The 19,822-nt window shown below is 43.4% G+C and overlaps 1 protein-coding gene across 13 annotated transcripts in view; it reads right to left on the reverse strand.

The window, feature by feature from the left end:
- The window catches only part of EPHA5 (EPH receptor A5), a 400,471-nt gene that overhangs the window by 118,446 nt on the left and 262,203 nt on the right, over positions 1-19,822 (reverse strand). For 10 of the 13 annotated variants that reach the window (XM_043513198.1, XM_043513202.1, XM_043513200.1 and 7 more), the window contains one exon: positions 7,535-7,600. The exons of the other annotated variants lie outside the window; for them this stretch is intronic. In XM_043513198.1, coding sequence (XP_043369133.1) covers positions 7,535-7,600 — 66 coding nt within the window. The remainder of the gene's footprint in view (positions 1-7,534; positions 7,601-19,822) is intronic. 13 annotated transcript variants of the gene reach the window in all.

Here is a 19,822-nt window from a genome sequence, read left to right on the forward strand (position 1 = left end):
AGACATCACAGAAACCCGGTGGAATGAGGATAATCCATGGGACATAGTAATACCAGGGTACCAAATATATTGGAAGGACAGAACAGGTCATACTGGTGGGGGAGTGCCACTATATGTGAAAGAAAGCATAGATCAAATGAAGTAAAAATCTTAAATGATCCAAACTGTACCATCGAATCTCTATGGATAGTAATTCCATTCTTGAATAATAAGAATATAGTGGTAGGGATATACTACCTACCATGTGACCAGGATGGTGAAAGTGACTGTGAAATACTCAGGGAGATTAGAGGGGCTATTAAAATTAAAAAAAACCTCAGTAATAATGGGGGATTTCAGCTATCCCCATATTGATGGGGAACAGGTTACCTCAGGATGGGATGCAAAGATAAAGTTTCTTGACACCTTAAATGACTGCTTCTTGGAGCAACTAGTCCTGGAACCCACAAGAGGAGAGGCAATTCTTGATTTAGTCCTAAATGGAGAACAGGATCTGGTCCAAGAGGAGAATATAGCTGGACCGCTTAGTAATAGTGATTATAATATAATTAAATTTAACATCCCTGTTGTGGGGGAAACACCACAGCAGCCCAACACTGTACCATTTAATTTCAGAAAGGGGAACTACACAAAAATGAGGCGGTTAGTTAAACAGAAATTAAAAGGTACAGCACCAAAAGCGAAATCCCTGCAAGCTGCACCATAATATAGTTTCAACTTAAATGTTTACCCCAAATTTAAAAACACAGTAAGAGAACCAAAAAAGTGTTACGTGGCTAAACAACAAGGTAGAAGAAGCAAAAAGGCATCCTTTAAAAAGTGGAAATTAAATCCTAGTGAGGAAAATAGAAGGGAGCATAAACTCTGGCAAATGAAATATAAAAATATAATTAAGCAGGCCAAAAAAGAATTTGAAGAATAGCTAGCCAATGAGTCAAAAAAGTAATAACAAAAAAAAATTAAGTACATCTGAAGCAGGAAGCCTGCTAAACAACCAGTGGGGCCACTGGACAATCAAGATGCTCAAGGAGCACTCAAAGATGATAAGGCCATTGCGGAGAAAATAAATGAATTCTAGCATTGGTCTTCATGGTTGAGGATGTGAGGGAGATTCCCAAACCTGAGCCATTCTTTTTAGGTGACAAAGCTGAGGAACTGTCCCAGATTGAGGTGTCTTTAGAGGCGCTTTTTGAACAAATTGATAAACTAAACAGTAGTAAGTCACCAGGACCAGATGGTATTCACCCAAAAGTTCTCAAGGAACTCAAATGTGAAATTGCAGGACTACTAACTGTAGTTTGTAACTTATCATTTAAATCAGCTTTTGTACCAAATGACTGGAGGATAGCAAATGTGTTGCTAATTTTTAAAAAGAGTTCCAGAGATGATCCTGGAAATTAGAGGCCAGTAAGCCTGACTTCAGTATCAGGCAAATTTTTGAAACTATAGTAAAGAACAAAATTGTCTGACACATAGATGAACATAATTTGTTGGGGAAGAGTCAACATAGTTTTTGTAAAGGAAAAACATGCCTCACTAGTCTACTAGAATTCTTTGAGGGGGTCAACAAGCATGTGGACAAGGGGGATCCAGTGGATATAGTGTACTTAGACTTTCAGAAAGCCTTTGACAAGGTCCTTCACCAAAGGCTCTTAAGCAAAGTAAGCTGTCATGGGAAAAGAGGGAAGGTCCTCTCATGGACTGGTAACTGGTTAAAAGATAGGAAACAAAGGGTAGGAATAAATGGTCAGTTTTCAGAATGGAGAGAGGTAAATAGTGATATCCCCCAGGGATTTGCACTGGGCCCAGTCCTAGTTAACATATTCATAAACAATCTGGAAAAGGGAGTAAACAGTGAAGTGGCAAAATTTGCAGATGATACAAAACTACTCAAGATAGTTAAGTCCCAGGCAGACTGCGAAGGGCTACAAAAGGATCTTTCAAAACTAGGTGACTGGGCAACAAAATGGCACATGAAATTCAATATTGATAAATGAAAAGTAATGCATGTTGAAAAACATAATCCCAACTATAAATATCAAATGATTGGGTCTAAATTAACTGTTACCACTCAACAAAGAGATCACTTGGAGTCATTGAGGATAGTTCTCTGAAAACATTCACTCAATGTGCAGCGGCAGACAAAAAAGTGAACAGAATGTTGGGAATCATTAAGAAAGGGATAGATAATAAGACAGAAAATATAATATAAATCCATGGTACGCCCACATCTTGAATACTGTGTGCAGATGAAGTCACCCCATCTCAAAAAAGATATATTGGAGTTGGAAAAGGTTCAGAAAACGGCAATAAAAATGATTAGAGGTATGGAACGGCTGCCATATGAGGAAAGATTAATAAGACTGGGACTTTTCAGCTTGGAAAAAAAATAACTATGTGGGGATATGACAGAGGTCTATAAAATCACGACTGGTGGGGAGAAAGTAAATCAGGAAGCGTTATTTACTCCTTCTCATAATACAAGAACTAGGGGTCACCAAATGAAATTAATAGGCAGCAGGTTAAAAACCAACAAAAGGAAGTATTTTTTCACATAACACACAGTGAACCTGTGGAACTCCTGGCCAGAGGATGTTGTGAAGGCCACATCTATAACAGGGATCAAAAAAGAACTAGATAAGTTCCTGGAGATTAGGTCCATCAATGGCTATTAGCCAGGATGGACAGGGATGGTGTCCTTAGCCTCTGTTTGCCAGAAGCTGGGAATGGGCAACAGGGGATGGATCACTTGATGATTACCTGTTCTGTTCATTCCCTCTGGGACACCTGGCATTGGCCACTGTTGGAAGACAGGATACTGGGCTAGATGGATCTTTGGTCTGACCCAGTATAGCCATTCTTATGTTCTTATGAGATGTCAGGTGAATAATATCTGTCCTTCTTGGATGGAAGGGGACACTTGGCCCCTGACCTTGCCCTTTAGGTTCATGCACATCTTCACCTTGTCATGTGTTGTTGTTTATGTGATACTGCATAGGCCTGCAGCCACCCAGAGAGGCACCTAGTGAACAAAGCATGAGTGTGGGAGAAGGAATTCTTGTGTTGTCATCTTGGTCCAACCACAATGGTCACAATCCAACCTATAATGGAGTCAGTGGACAGACTCCCAGTGGGCTGGATCGGTTGCTGTGGGCCCTGGTTCAGGAAAGTCCTTGCACAGGCAAAGCTATCCATGTTCAGCAAAGCACTTCAGCCCATGCCTATGTACTTGGCAGAAGAGGGATGTGACTACTCCCATGTCTCAGGTTAAATGCTTTTTTGAGCCTTAATCACCCTGTGCCGAGTTTCTCTGTCTTCAGGGTTTTGTAAGACTGAGTCAGGGGAGTGTAAACACCATGGGGTTCATGCAACTGCCCATACTCTCCATGGAAATGGGGAAAAGGAGCAAGAAGAAGGGGGAGAAGGCCCCGGAGTTCACAAGAGTGGGTGCTATGCCTCTAAGCAATGCCCCCAAAGCATCTCTCCCCAGCAAGCAGGGGATCTGTGTGTGGAATTTGGGGTGATACTGAATCCTGGTCACAGCAGCATTAGCTCCAATTTGCACATTCATGGTGTCACTTTCTTTTAAAAGTTAAGATTATTTCAGACTGCACCATCTTTCAAGGACACCGGACCCTCGCTAGAACGCGCGTCTATATAGCACAAATTCGCATATAATCCGGTCGCGGCCATGAATCCCAAATTTAATTACTTTAATTGGAATTCATCTTAACGCGGTCCCCCACTATAACGTGGTCCCCATGTTAATGCAGTACCGTGCATGGATCCCAAATCCCGCGTTCTAGCGAGGGTCCGGGGTATTTTTCTCTGTAGAGCAGATTATTGTTAGTTAATATTTGTACTGTGGTAGCGCCTAAAGGTGACAGTTAGGGATTGGGACCCTGTTGTGGAAGGTACTAGGCACTTATAATAAAAAGACAGTTCCTGTCCCAAAGAGCATACAATCTATTACCTTGATCTTGCAAAGACTTATGTGCATGCTTAACTTTAGGCACTGACTTGAAGTCAATGGCATCTCCCACTGACTTGGATGGGGCTAGAATTTCACCTTGTCAGTAGTCCCATTGACCTTAATGCATAAGTCTTTGTAGGATTAGGGCCTACGCAATGTTGAATTGTCATTTTATAAGTGGGTTTTTATTAAGGACCAAGGAATTATTGTGTACACTGGGGTAATGCTCAATTAAAAAGCTTTATATAAGGTGTTAAGCAACAAACCCAGCAGTACGTGTTTCATGGCACTAATGCATTCCACACCCACTGGCACAACGGTCAGGGCTTTCTCTGCCTGGTTTTAATCGCTTGGCTTCAGCTTGGCAGCTCTGGTTGTACATGGAGATGATCAGTGTAGGGGTTTCCCTGCTTATGTGACAATAACTTTATGCTGGGCTAAACACACCCAGAGATTGAAAGGCCAGAGAAAATCTTTGCTCCACTGAGGTCAATGGCAAAACTCCCTGGTGTTTAGAAGTTCCTGATGTAGTTATTACCTTAAAAACACAGAGGACCCTCTTATTAATTATTATTATTATTACTATTACTATTTATTATTATTATTCATCCTTGTCTAAAATGCATGCTCCTCTGACTGAAAGGTGTTCTCCATCTTCCCATCCACCTTCCTCCTTTCCGTCTTGCATTCACCCCATCCCTTGGGAGGAGCACCCACAAGAAGTCATTTTTGTTCCACTGGGTTAGATTCCCAGCTGGTGCCAAGTGATGTAGTTCACACCAGCTGAGAATCTGGCCCATTATATGTCCTCTGAAACTCCCACTTCATACTGCTCTAGAAGTGCTCCCGCCTGGATAGCGGCATCAGAAAAGGACATTAGTTTTTTTCTCAGTTCTTGAGGGTGGCTAGACTGTGGGGCTAAGAAATGACACAGTTTGATGTGTGGCTCAACCCATTCACAGAGCAAATACACGGCTTTTCCTGGAAGTGGTGGCTGTCTGAAGCATAAGGCAAATTTCTCCACGTTTTCACTACACCAACCTGGTGCAGTTTGTAACCTTCAATCACCATAGCTGAAATGGTGCCCGTGCCATGCTCTGCTGCTAACAGCTGCAGACTCACAGGCTTTCTCAGCAATTTTCCCACTCGCACTGGCCCACTCTGTGCCGTACTATTTTGTATTTGACCTCAGAGTGACTGGGAAGTCTTACAAAGGAAGTTTTGAAAATACAGCAGATGTATTTTTAGCTTTTATTCTTTCCCTCTCATTGCTTTGGATGGCTTTTTGCCTTCCGCAAGAACAACTAAAAATAATTTAAACAAGAGGCCGTTTCCCTTCCCCGCCCTTTGCAGGAAGCGGACTCTGAAGTGATCTCTTGTCAATCTCTTTAAAGAGGCTGCCCTGCCTTCCTATAGCACAGTCGATAGTATCTGTGCCTGGAAGCCACTTCTCCCGTTGTTCCCTTTGCAGAACAACAACTTGCTACTACATTATTCTCCCTACAGTGCAACTTAGGGATGATTTAGAGATAGCACTTTCCATCTCAGCCAGTCTCTATATCTCTTGCACTTCTTTCTTTTTTTTCTCCTTTCCATATATTTTGGTAAATAAAATGGGCACGATCATTCTGATTTCCTGGGCTCTTGAGCACCTTCTACCCTTCTGAATAGGCATGCTTCCAGTCACTGGCAACCCTTTATTTTACACCTCGTTGAGGAAATCCAGGCTCAAAGCATGAAGTAATAATACCTGCATTTCTGCAGTACCTTGTACAGATGGGCCATCAACCTATTGGAATCTTTCTTTTGACATCATCATGGCAAAACTGACTAGTTCATACAATAACTAAATATACCCACAGGACATGTGGCAGCCAAACACTTCAGACTGAGTCCAGTATTTCAATGCCAAGCATTCAAGAATCATAAGGCTTCATCAAAAATTATGATGTGTTAAAAATAATACAATTGGGGTTCTTTTCATTTCCCTTCTGGTTTTTGAGCCTGTCAGACTCATGTTTTCAAGCTTTGCACTGCAACCAAGAGGGCTAGGAAAGCTAAGAGTCTCACATAATCACAAAAAGAAAAGGAATACTTGTGACACCTTAGAGTCTAGCAAATTTATTTGAGCATAAGCTTTCGTGAGCTGCAGCTCACTGCATCCGATGAAGTGCCACAAGTACTCTTTTTCTTTTTGCGGATACAGACTAACACGGCTGCTACTCTGAAACCTCACATAATCACATGACTCCAGGAGATGGGGCTTTAAGAAAAACACCCAACATAGATAGACTGGCAATAAATTCATGAGAATCAGCAACAAAACACTTCACAGGTGTTTTCTGTTTCTTGTACCCATGTAAGCTCAATAGACCTGATCCTTTTCTCAGATATCAATCTTCGTATTGCCACAAACTGGAATAATTTGTGTTTAAGGAAAATATTAAAAGAACCCACCAAAATCCAGGAGTTTTGGAAGGGCTGTAAACTCTCCTGTCACAGGGCATGAGCCAATTGAGGTCAGACGGAAACTTTCTTGGAGGAAAGTTAGCCCATAAATGCTACTGTAGGGATCTTACACCTTCCCCTGAAGCATCTGGGGTGGCCATGGTCAGAGACAGAACACTAGGCTAGATGGACCATGTGTCTGATCCACTCTGGCAAATCTTATGTCTCACCCAGAAGACTACACAATGACTAAACTGTAGCTCTGCAGAATGTCGATGCTCCCCAGGACAATTATGTGCATTTCCATTGTGTTTTCACAGCAAGGCCTGAGCAAGACATGAGCAAAAGTGGGAAATCTTAGCTCTCTGTTTCAGTTATTTATATCCTATGAACTCAGATGGACACTTCATGAGTGTGATTTTATGAGTTGCTGTCCAGGCTTAGCCAATTGAGAGCTGTCTGCCTGCACCCCCATCAGCTGATTCAGAAACCTAAAATACAAAATAGTTTTTGCTTCCCGAACGATCCAAATCTAATCCAAATATAGTAAAAGCACTGTTCATTTTATCAGTCAGCAGTATGAGAGACCACATCGGAATGGACATTGCTTATGCAACTTGAAAAGGGATTGGGTAGCTTGTGGGACAGGCTATCAGCCCTCAGTACAACGGAACATTGCTAGGAGTGGCATGGCACCGCAGAAAACAACACACACTCCACTTCACTGTCATGTATGCTACATGCCAGGAAACGCTGCAACCTTTACCCCTGTCTTTTGGAAAATAACCCCTTAGTGATGATAAGCAAGAAGTGTCCAGCACATGAGTTATATGATCTTTGGTTTTAGGATGACACATGACATTTTTGATATGCTGTCTGGGTCAATCCACCATGGAATAATAGGTCAGATTCTCCATGGGGACCCCGTTCTTTCTGGAGACATATTATTGTGTTTCAGATGAGGCTACTTCCTGTTGTTGAGGGCAGACAAGCTGGGTGCTGAGTACAGATGAGAAAGTGAATCCAGGCCAATACAAGAAAGGAAGATAAAGCCAGGCTAAGCACAGAAAACATTGAGGCAGGACATCAAATAGAGCAGGTGGGAACACTGACCATATTAGGCTTGGATACGCAACAGCACGCAGGGAAGAAGCCCACCCACAGCCATGATCGCAGCAACTGAAAAGCAAACAAAAAGGCCCAGGATAAGGCATAAATCCCACTGCCCTGCTAATGTGCAAATATATTTGCAACACTTGCATATGCACTGTATGCATTTGGACCCTGAACAAGTGGGCTTCAAGATTTTCATTGCAGGAGGGGATAGTTTCCTTGATATATTGTAAGGGCCCCGATCCTTTGAAGCATTTAAGCATGGGCTTTATTTTACTGATGTAAATATTCCCACTGGAGTACGTGGGGCTACCCATGTGCTTAAAGTTAAATGGGTACCTGGGATGCAGGTGTTTGCGTGATTTTATCAGACACAATGTGTTCAGTCTGATCGTGCAGTTACCTGTTAATATAATGTTCAAAGGGGTATGCACTTGGGTCCTTATTTTGCAAACACATAGGAACTGTGTACAAGGAGCATTTGTGCACCCCAGTTGGGATCAGACTTCTAGTCTGTCCCAGCATGCAGTGCACTAACTGTTCGTGCAGATCCTGGAGGCACACACTAAAACTTCCCTGGTGCATACGGAGGTACTGTAGTGTTTGAAAACAGGACTCCAATAACGTGGACTAGGGAACAGTTACTGCATGCCAGCAGGGTCCACATGGCCCAGTTAGTGTACAACATGCTGGTGCACACTAGAATTAATACCCCAGCTGGTGCTCACTTACATACCATGTTGACAAGCCCGTACACAAATGCATAACTTTATGTACTCCCATTGACCACCTTGGGACTATTCATGTGAGCAAAGTTGTGCACATGCAGTAAGTGTTTGCAGGATTGGGGCTCTATTTGCATGAGTGAATATTCTGGGGTATCCCTTCTCCTTAGTGAATTGCTCAGAATGTGTATTCAAAGGACACTGTGTGAAGCCACAGCTCATTTGAAGAAGATTGGTGAGGAATTATTCCAGGCTAAACGGTTCACCTGGCATCAGTCTAATATGTGAAGCATGATGTAATTCTGTCACTAGCACAGAAGATGCCCTTTGTTGCCAAACTTCACATAATATTAAAGTTGTGTATCGCAGAAAAGAATACAGTGCAGGAGAAATAAATAATGGGTCCGAGGTTCCCTGGTGTAAGTCAGTATAGTTCCATTTTCTTTAGCAGAGCTATGCCCAATATTTCTAGCAAAATTATCATAATGTGCACTTCATTTTAAAAAATTATTCCCTCTCCAGATTTTTAAAGTAAAGTTTAATAGAACTTCTTATAAATTTTCTACCAGTAAAACAACTTTCACACAGTGTTGCCAACTCTTGTAATTTTATTATGACACTCACAATATTTGCTGTTTTTCTTAAATCCCCAGCTACCAGAGTCAGGTGATTATGTGAGAATCTCAGCTTTTCATTAAAATAATAAATTTCTAGCTGTCATGGCTATTGACACAACCTTGAAAATGCAAACACTAAGGGCTCAAAAAACAGAAACTAATAAGAAGAACCCAATATTTAAATGATTTTTAGGTCATGACTCACAATTTTTGAACATTTGGAGTAAGCAAGGCTAGATAAGACCTATGTAGCCCACTCCAGGTTGTAATAACTGAATGACTCTGTCTCTGTCTTTCTCTCTCACTCACATGCAGACACACACACACAATTATTCTACCTTCTAAAAAGGAATGAAAACTACCATTCTATAATAGTGACACTCTAGCCAGAATTTTCTAAAGTGTTCAGCAGCCAGAATCAGGATCAGATTTCCAAATCAGTTCAGTTCCCTCTTAGGGCATGTCTACACTGCAATTAAAAACCTGTGGCTGGCCCATGACAGCTCACTCTGGCTCATGGGGCTCGAGCTAAGGGCTGTTTAGTGTTAGTCTAGATGTTTGGGCTAGTGCTGAAGTCTGGGCTACAGGACTCTGCAAAATGGGAGGGTCCCAGAGCTTGGGCCGCACCCTGAACCTGAACATCTACACTAAAATTAAAGAGCCCCTTGGCACAAGCCCGTATCTCAGGTCAGCTGGCACAAGGGGATGTCTCATTGCAGTGTAGACACAGATTTAGACACCAAAAAACTGCCTAGATTCTCAAAAGAACCAAGCATGCTAGGTGCTCAATTTTTATGAAAATCTGGCCCTGAGCTCTTCTGAAAATGTCACCCCAACTGCAGACACTGAATACTTGTAACACCCTGAGTTCTTTGGAAAAATTGCCCCCCCATTTCAGTGGTGTTGCTCAGGTGTCAGTGAAGGCAGAATTTGTGCCTCCATGTTTTATAGACCTAAAATCTGTAATTTACAGGCAAGTTAAACAGTTATTTTTTTCTAGATCTGTGCTGCACACGATTAAAAAAAAATATAGGAGAATCCAACAGCTCAGAATGATATGTATACCTTGCAGAAAACACACATCTGTTTTACATGTAAATTAAATTGATTCATGGGAGAACAGAATTAACCCTTGGTCCTGGACATCAAAATTTCTTGATGACAAAGAGCACAGATGCTTGCACTAGAGCAGTTAACGCAAAAGCAGGTTTCGTGATTGCTGATGTTTACTATAGTACCTATCATCTTGGTGTTGAGGCACTTGAAAACCAGATATTAGAGCAGCTGTCTTCTCTATTAGCTGGATCTTCTAACCAGACTTCAGAGGCTGTCTTAGCAGAGCATATTACAGCACACTAGCCTGATGACACAGGCTGAGCTGGCCCTTTAACAGGGCTCTGCCAACCTCTCCAGATGGAGGGACTGGAAACAAGGGTCACACGGGAAGCATCTAATGAAGAACCAGGCCTGCTGGGAGAGATAAGGGCAGCCACGGTCCATCAGGAATGTTCAGAAAGAGACTCAGGGTGTGGGAGGGAAAGGGTTGAGTGGATGTCACAGGGTTGTTGGTCTCTGTGAACAGATTGAGCCCAGCGCCCATGGACTAGAGCAGGTGAGCCTAATCCAGCTAATTAAAGAGGGTGGGGCTACCCCTGGGCCTATAAAGAGCTGCTAATAGGCAGCTGAGGAAGAAAGAACGAGACAGGCTGAGCCCTGGTCAGCACATACCACACTGGAGTAGAGCTAACTCTTGTGGTGGGTCCCTAGAGCAAGGGGGCCCAGGGGCTCAAGGAAGGAACCCTGTGGCTCCAAGAGGGGAGCAGAGCTGGAGGAGTCATGGAAGCAGCCAGGAGTAGAGCGCCAGAGACCCCTGAGTGGGGTGGACTAGAAGCCTGGGGGCCAGGTATTGAGTTAAGACTGCCTTCTGCTTGTCTGTTATAAAAGAATAAACCTTGACTTGGACTGGATGTGGCATCACATGCCTGGAGATGGGGTACAGCGGCGGCCCCCTGGTGACAGTGAGGTACACCATACAGCGAGAGTCTCCTTTGCTCCCAGGCAGGGGCCCTGGGGAGTGCAGATCTGCAGAGAGCAGAAGCCAGCTAGAAGGATGGAGTGTGGGGGCGCTTACTGCCAGAAAGCCCTGGTGGGGACAGGGTGGTGAGCCAGCTACGAAAGTCGGTTTGAAGTTCCTGGGGTGTTTTTTTAATGTGATATTAATAAGGACCAGGCGCAGTGGCACCTGTAATCCCAGCTACGTGGGAGGCTGAGGCTGGCAGATTGCTCAGGGGTTCTGGGCTACGGTGCACTATGCCGATCAGGTGTCCAGTGCCACTGACCGTCTGGCCAGCAGGTGGCTGAAGGACTGGCTAGAACAACACGAACGACATGTTCTGATCAGCGCTTTCTCTGTGAGGGCTGATGGACTGATCGATCAAGTGATATTAATAAGCTGGACTCCAAAAGGTGGGAGAGTTATTGAGGAAAACAAGTGCAGAGCGACGTTTTCTTAAGTGGGGAAGCTGAGGTAAGGCCCACTTGAAGGTAACACAGGTGTGGATGATCCAAAGCTCCCACTTTGGAGGAATGGCCATTACCTCCTCTTTAGAGGCAGAGGGTAAAAGGCAATATTTGCCACTGATGCTATCTGGAAACCCAGGAGCAACAATGGATGCATTAGGGAGAGCCCTGTGAATCTTTTTGGTGGGAGCAGGACATACACACACACAGACCACCATTAATGTTGCTAGATGCTTCCCCCAGGCAATAAGCATCCCTTCCATCTTGGCTAAGTAGAGCAGCTGTTCTTACGTGCATTAGATGGTGAAACTTATGAACCTCAAGCTTCAGAAAAGCAAATGCTGTGCTACCAACATATAGCATATCGATATATTACAAACAATTGCATTGTCTAGACACCAAATGAAGAAAACTGCTCTAGGAATACTTCTGTGTCAGGTGCACCAGTGAGTTTGCCTACTTCATTAATGAGCACATGTATTGCTTCTACCAACCAGAGTGTTATAGCTATTAATCAATGCAACTAGAGTACTGCAAACTGACAGATAACACAAAGCCTGTTTGTTTTGCACGTTGAATATTTGTGGTGAGCACAGATGAAACTATGAGTGTCTGCTGTACACAATTCAGGTCCCTCAGAGTTATAAGTTAAGGAATTGATCATGAGAATCAAAAGCATTGTTCTTAGTTTTAACAAGCAATTCTTCCGAAGCCTGCAACTGGAGAAGACAAGAATCTAATGTTAATGGAAGACTTTTTTCTAATATTGTAGCCAGCCCTAAGATGAGGGGTGATTATTTCATATATCTGTATAGCAGAAGGCCAACATGCTAACCTAGCTCCCACTGAGATGATACACTTCTCTCAAACATGAAAGGAACAACATTACATATTGCAAGCTGTTGGGAAAATATGTGCAGCTTGTCTTATTTCAATACTCAGTTGTATTATTATCCTTCAAACTTTCCTACTATAGGAATATGTGATCCTTTTAGCGCTACCTGCTAGGGCTTACCCAGTTTACATGTTCAGACATGTCACCAAGGTTTTTTTACAGTAACTGATAAGAACAAAAGATTGAGCAGATGACGTGTATGCAATCAGAGTGAGAGAGAGAGAGAGAGAGAACAACTTTATAGGAAAGGCATTGTATTTGAAAAGACCACTTGGAAACATGTGCTTACAGAAAACAAAACGTCATCTTATGCCTAGATTATGGGTCTATTACAGGAGTGGTGGGTGACGTACTATGGCTTCCAATGTGCAGGAGGTCAGAATATATGATCACAATGGTCTCCTAAGGCCTCAAAGTCTATGAGATCCAAATAAGCCCCAAATATTTTTCCCCTAGACAATAGGCCAAATTCTATACCCCTGGTGTATATCCATCTGTATATATATCTTCCATCTTCTCAAAGAGCACCCAGCAACATAGTATTTGAAGCGTTGAGAGATAAATGGCCATGTTCTCTTCCGTCCCCTATGCTTTATCCATTCTATAGCCAAGAAGAGACGTTGTGAACTCTACAAAGTATTAAGGGTGGGATGTTCAAGAGTGCGAACCAATGGCCTAACACTGCTTCCTCTGAGGTGAATGGAATCCCAGCTAACTTCGGTGGGAGCAGAGTTAGGCTAATGCAAAACATTTTTACAGTCCTACCCTAAATCTTTATTGCATGAATATCACAGTATTCACTGCATTCTCTCAGCTAACACAGGACTATACGGTTACATCATCTGTTAAGCAGAATTTCCGTGTTGATTTCAGTGAGGAGTTCTGCATGATGTACCTCATGATGGGTGACAACCCCTAACCATGGTTTGCCATATCCTTCCCTCCCACCCTCTTATTAGGAACTTTGAATGAATATGCGACAAGGTTTGGACATGCTAAATGTGTGCCAACTGTTAGCCATTCTTCAAGGTCCTCATAATTTTCAGTTACCTGCATGCTGCCAAAATGACATCCTTAAAACCACTACTCTCTCTAGGGGTCGGCCTCTGGGTCTTATTGCTTAATAATGGCCCTGGCCCAAGTGAGGAGCACTCAGCTCACTGTCCAAGCCAGGCAACATGAGCAGAGTGAAGACTACTTGGATTGGCTGACCCTCTAAATATCCCATTTTCCTAGCTGGGAGCAATGGCCTGTAAAAGGGCAAATAGATAGAAGTTGGCAGAAATAGGTGGCTTCTGCCTGTCTTTTGGGGCTTTGCACATCTGTGCATAGCCCTGAGGTATTTCTAAGGCAGGGTGGTTGTTTTTGTTTTGGTTGTTGGGGTGGCAGAACCGGGTAAGTTGATCAACAAGGTGCCAGAAAGGTTAGTTCTAGGGAGAGACAATTCTTGGAAGGTACAGTCGAGACAATGATCGTGACCTGCAGGCTGGCAAAACCAGGTATCTCGGATTTGGAGAGGCGTTATCTCATCCAGAAGAGTTGGGAGAGTGACTAGAACTCTTCTTTAGTAGGGCAGCTGATCAAAGTTCATTCTACTGACAACAGCCCAATTCACTCTGAGTGAGAAGGCATTGCCAAAGAGCTGAGTGGCCATTGGGGTGATGACCTTGGTTTTTAAAGGTGTAAGGCAGGATGCTCTAGCTCGTGGATCAGCTTCCATTGACTTAAATGAAAGCAGGATTTCCCGAACTGTTATTGGCTGAGACTCTTGACAAAAGTGGGGGCCTGTTCCCACAAAATCCTTCTTGTTATCTAGTGTAGCTTGAGGGTGAGGTGTAACACACTGTACTAGGAAACGGTCATAAATCTTTGGAGGTGATGTCCTACAGGAAAGCGTGCAGAAATATATGGATAAATATGTCCTTTAAAATGCCACAACAAGTCATGACTCATTCCATGAAAATCTGTCACTACTTCTGAAAAGCATTATCTACAAACTGTCTCCCATATTTCCTACGGAAATATCAAGTAAAGTGAACTATTTTAAAGCTCCAGCACATACTGTAAAAGTAGTTTTCTTCGTGGAAAAACTCATCTGTTGTGACCTTCCACATCATAGAAGGTTGCAAATCCTGGCTAGCACCTCCTGTACACAACTTACTCACCCCAAACCTCTCTGCACTGTGAAAGTCATCGTTTAAAGAGGAGTATATTTGTGACCAGAAACTAGCCCTCTGCAGCTGCAGGGGCTGATATTTAAAAGGCTAAATCAACTGAGGTCAAGGTTGGATAAGCTGCAGAAGCCAACAATTGCCAATACCCAAGTGGCAAAAAATGCCTTTGCTTTGCCTTTTGAAGGCTGATTCCTTGGCAAAGGAGAATTTCTATATATGGACAACTGAGAGCCAGGGGAAGTTTTGATTGTTTCAAATGTATCTTTCCGAAGGTCCATAACAGACTGTCTTGGCTTCTTTGGCAGCTCTCTTTAGATGAAAAGGTCATCAATAATCAGTGGTGCACACATGATATGTCTACAACCCACACTTTAGCTATTTTGAGTGGAATTTTCAAACACGCTCAGTGTTGTTCTAACTCTGCTTCCACTGAACTCAGTAAAATCCCATCCCTTTGTTCATGCTATAAAGCTATAAAACATTTTTGCAAAAGACTCTTTACACCCACCTTAAGATTCATAAAGTGTTACAAAGGAGCCTTAATGTAAATAAGAATCAAGCCTTGTAGTATCATGTGCTATAAATTATTATGTACACTTATTTATATCTACACACACATACATATGAATGTCAAGTGAGAGGCCTATTTTGGCAGCTCTGTAATTCCTTAAGAACCAGAGATATATAACAGGCTCAAAATTATATTACTTTGAGACTATGCTATGTGTCTCTGGCTCTGTAAAGAACCACAGAATTACCAAAGTATCATTTGTCTCATGTGATGCTTTTGCATTTGGCTATGTCATAACACATTCCTGCAGCACGGCTGGCATGTCATGCACCCAGCAAGGCTCCTGTGATTCTCTTATAGATCTTTCTCCGGGCTAGCGGGGTCTCTGGGGCAAAGGGATAGCAAGACATCAAGTTGTCTCATCCTACTTTCATTGTTTCTCTGGGTGGATCTGAGCCCAACATGCAGCTGTGGCTGAATGACCAAAGGAAGAGGATGGGATCAGAGAGGGTGAGGGGGACATAAAAGGGCAGAGGGCCCCAGAGCTGTGGAAGGATAGGCTTCTGCCCCCCTTGCTCCCACTTGGCACCAGTGGGGAAACAGACATAATGAACCAGTGGAGTAGCAAAGGGGTAGCGCAGGACAGCACAGTGGGTCTGCTCAGGGACAATCTGCTGCTGATCCTTGTCTCCTGCTCAGGCGGGTGATGGGAGCCAGCAAGGGAAGGTCCCATGATAATGAGATGGGCTGGGAATAGGACCAGACAGGGTGTCTGGGGCCCTGGGAGACCCTACTGTTGAAGTCAACTGACATGTATTGGAACCCACCAGGTATTAGGGCCCTTGGAGCCTTAGCATTTGAAGAGCTGACCTCAGCCATGGTGCACTTGTGCTGTGGTACCAGCCCTTGCTGTCAATAATCCCGGGTAGTGTGTCACACTACCCGGGATTATTTGACGGCAAAGGCTGGTACCGCAGCACTGCAGGAGACCATGGAGGGGGGAGACAATGTTTTCAGTAAACTGTTCACCCTGGTTGCAAATGACCCACGGTGAGCAGCTCTGCATGAATCTTGAAAGGATTCTGAGACATGGAAATTCCAAAACGGATTGTTGGTTGTTTGGGGGGGAGGGAGGGATTGTTTTTATTTTGTAATTCATATATTTCAGTCAGTAATGAGAATGCATGCAGTAGCCATTTAAACACTACTTGGACAGCAAAATTTAGCAAGACTGGTAATTGTAAAATGGCTCAGGTTTTTGCGGAGAGCAGGTAACCATAAGAAACCCATAAGGATAGCAACTAGATATTGTGTAAATCAATGCTTATGCCTGGCTTCACAGTGGTTTTTCTAAGACAGCCCTCTTTCTAACTCATTAACAACAAAGGTTTAATTTAACAAGCTTCCCTTCTAATTTTCAGATCGGATTGTTATGCAATTGCTAATAAATTATTCTATGTCACTTTATCAAAATAAAAGAGCAGTTCATTAAAATAATTATCAGACATTTTGCTCAGCAACTCTATGACCTTGTACAGAGGGCAGATTAGTTGCAAAGAGTTTCCTCAAGCAAGTGGAGCAGGTCTGCAATGCAGCTTAATTGTTTCGGGTAAAGCACACACCGTTTCAAATTCCCAGGAACCTCCTGCTTCAGGAACAAACTGTGTTTCTACAGATGGATGCTGGCCTGCGGAAATGCCACAGTGACTAACGGTTCAGCTGACCTTTGGTTCAGGGCTGGCTGCCAATGGGAAGAGCCAAGCTGTTATTTACATTCACTGGAAAGACAAGAGGAGCTGCGGAGACACTGGAAGGCTAATGAAAGGAGGTGTGGAAATATCTACCTTAATGGACCCAGCAGAAAAGAGACTCTACAGCCCTTCAAAATTCCCAGAGGCTGCTCCAGCTGTGGAAGCGATTTCCTATGGACCCTTTATCCTTTCTCACCTAGTACCAGTTGAGGGATTAGATATTTGTTGAGACCCCTCTCCCGAAATGCTCAAGTCAGATCTCCTTTCCCAGCCTAGCAATTGAGGGAGGTGTTGTCCCCCCCATCCCTCCCCCCCAGCTCTCCCCCCCCCCCCAAATATCCCAACGTGCTCTTTTACACTCATGATTTAACCTGACTGATTGAAAGCCAGACACAAACACTCTCCATCTGGCAGCTGCATGGGGACCCCGGTCTACTGCGATTCTCATGGGCTGCACAGCCACAGATAGGGAGCCCGGACAACACTATAAATTGGAAATGGCAGAGCCTGAAGCAAGGAGCTCAGCTGCATCAGCTGTCCTACCCTTCGGCGGTTCTGCTGCTTTTAGCCCCCAACCTAAAGGGTTTTTCCAATGTTGGTCCTGCTGAGGGTTGATCTTTCCCATGTTTGCCTGAAGCAGCAAGAGAGTAACCACAGCCTTGTGTAGTGGCTAAGTCCAGCTGAATCAGATCCTAGAGTTCAAACTGTCTATCTTGCTAGAAATAATGAACAGGAAAGCATTTGAAAAGGAAATGTATGACCTTTGGTGCCAGGCACTGGGATGTGTAAATGCTCAACAGACAGAGCATCTTTCAGATCCAGAAACTGGTTAACAGATTCTAAAAGGGATTACACCATAACTTGGCATACATTTATCATCCTGGTAATGTCACAGCATGATAGTCACTCCAGGAATTGTCTTGAAATCATCTCTGAGACAGAACAGCATGACTGAAATATTTTAGTGGCATTTCTGCTTCAGCAGTGCCTTTTTTTAAAATTTACTTTGTTTTAATTTCAAAGCTGCCAGCTTTAGGGTTTCTGTGTTTTTGTTTCATTTTTCGGTTGTCAAGAGACACTCAAAATACCAGTCAGGCTTTACAATTTGCAAGGAAAAGAAATTCTAAAAAAGCCCTGCAATTCTGAAGCTATTTTGCTAATGATGGATGGGAATTCATGACAGTTACAAAGCTGCTTAAGGCTTCTGCACTAGTCACAGCTGAGGAACTGAATGGTCTCCCTTGATCTGGATGCTGAATTTGCATCTACTACCTAGCAAACCAATTTCCTTGCAGCTATCCCAGAATCCATTGGCAGCAGTTAGCTCAGCAAGTCCCCTGAACTAAATTAAATGGAAGCTTTGAGGGTGTCCATGAGTCTGCCCTTTAGGAGAGATGCCTATGCATGCCACACTTACCTCTGTGGATAGGGAACAAACCAGCATGACTTTAGAGCTGCCCTTGGCCTGCAATCATACTGCTCAGGCTGGCTGGCCTTGGCACAGACTGCTTTATGTTAAAAGAAGCCTGTCTCCTTTGTGAAATAATATCCTGATCCAGTCAGTAACTTTTCAGTTACTCTGTCGCCATCTCACAGCTATTCTTCCTACAATCGGTCACCATTATACCGTGGTGCGGTATATATAGTATACCAGGCACACAACATTGCTGTAATATGTAGCGATCAAGGGGAAAAAAATCTACTTTCTTTTGTGTGGAGGGGGGGAATAGGGGGAGACAGTGAAATGTATAGATGTTGGCACAGTGTTTTCTGTTAGTTTGTATGAAGGACGCTGGACTGGTTTAACAGCTGCCATAAAAAAATAAATTGCATTGTGCTTTGATAGGAGTTCATTAAAAAGATATTTCATTCTCTATTGGGAATATGTAGTATATGAACAAATGTCTCATATCCTGTATATTGGCATCTATGAAAAATTAGTGCCACAATAAAAATGGATATAGACAGAAATCATAGATTTTTCCAATCCTGCTGTTCATTTTGTATAGAAAACTTCTGTTGACTTCAGCTGGAGTTGTCAAGAACTGTATGGCTCCAATCCAGCCAGGTACTCCAGCATCTGCCTACATTTAATCACATGAATAGTCCTGCTGAAGTCAATTGAAGTCAATGGGACTACTCCCTTGATTTAAGTTAGGCGCATGCTGAAAAACCTCGGTGACTCAGGCCCTAAGGATGGCCCTCCATCAGAGGTAGCTAACTACAGAATTTACTCATATTCGGTGTATATTTAATTTTTTATGGCTCAAATCCTGAACACCTTGGGTGAAATCTAGATCCTACTGAAGTCAGTGGCAACCTTGCCACTGGGCCAGGATTTCACTTCTTGTCTTTACTCATGTTTTATATCACCACCCAGGGAGTTTTCCTGAGAAAGGCCAATTTGCAAAATATGAGTGTAAACTGAGTAAGAACTTCTGGATTTGGCCCTTTGTTAGCAAGTCTAATGAGAGCGACTCTGTATAAAGATACTGGATTCCAGAGTGCATCAGGGGACCTTTTGTACAACACAAATTCTGCTTATTTTTAAACAAATGAGAAAACAGTCTTGTGCGAAGGAAACCTAATAATGAAACAGGGTCCATCCATATCAGTGGTGCCCAAACTTTTCCTTTCGTGCTCCTGCCTTACCAGTAATGGAATCTGTCAGTGCCCCCTCTCCATTATTTCACAACCAAAACTTACTCAGCAAAGGAGCTTGGGCTGAAGGCAGAGCTGGGGGCTGAAGTGGGGATGTGGGAGGAGCTGGGGCTAGAGGGAATGAGGGCGGGGTGGAGCTGGGGGCAGAGCAGAACCGCAGTGGGGCTGGAGCTGGGCGGGGGATGGACCAGGGGGTGGAGTGGAGCTGTGACTGGGGGCAGAGTGGAGCTGGGTGGTGCTCCTTCCCTGCCCCTCCCCGAAGGTTTCTCTGTGTCCCAAAGTTTGGGGACCACTGATCTATATAGAGGCGAAAATCACTGGGAAGTGAACTACATATATGAACAGAAAATGTGGGTTTCTGATTTCATTGTATTCATAAAATCAGGATGTCCACGAACTGCACTGTGTTACATGACAGCATTCGGTCATTTTCT

Source organism: Dermochelys coriacea, chromosome 4 (assembly GCF_009764565.3).
Source record: "Dermochelys coriacea isolate rDerCor1 chromosome 4, rDerCor1.pri.v4, whole genome shotgun sequence".
Classification (NCBI taxonomy): domain Eukaryota; kingdom Metazoa; phylum Chordata; order Testudines; family Dermochelyidae; genus Dermochelys; species Dermochelys coriacea.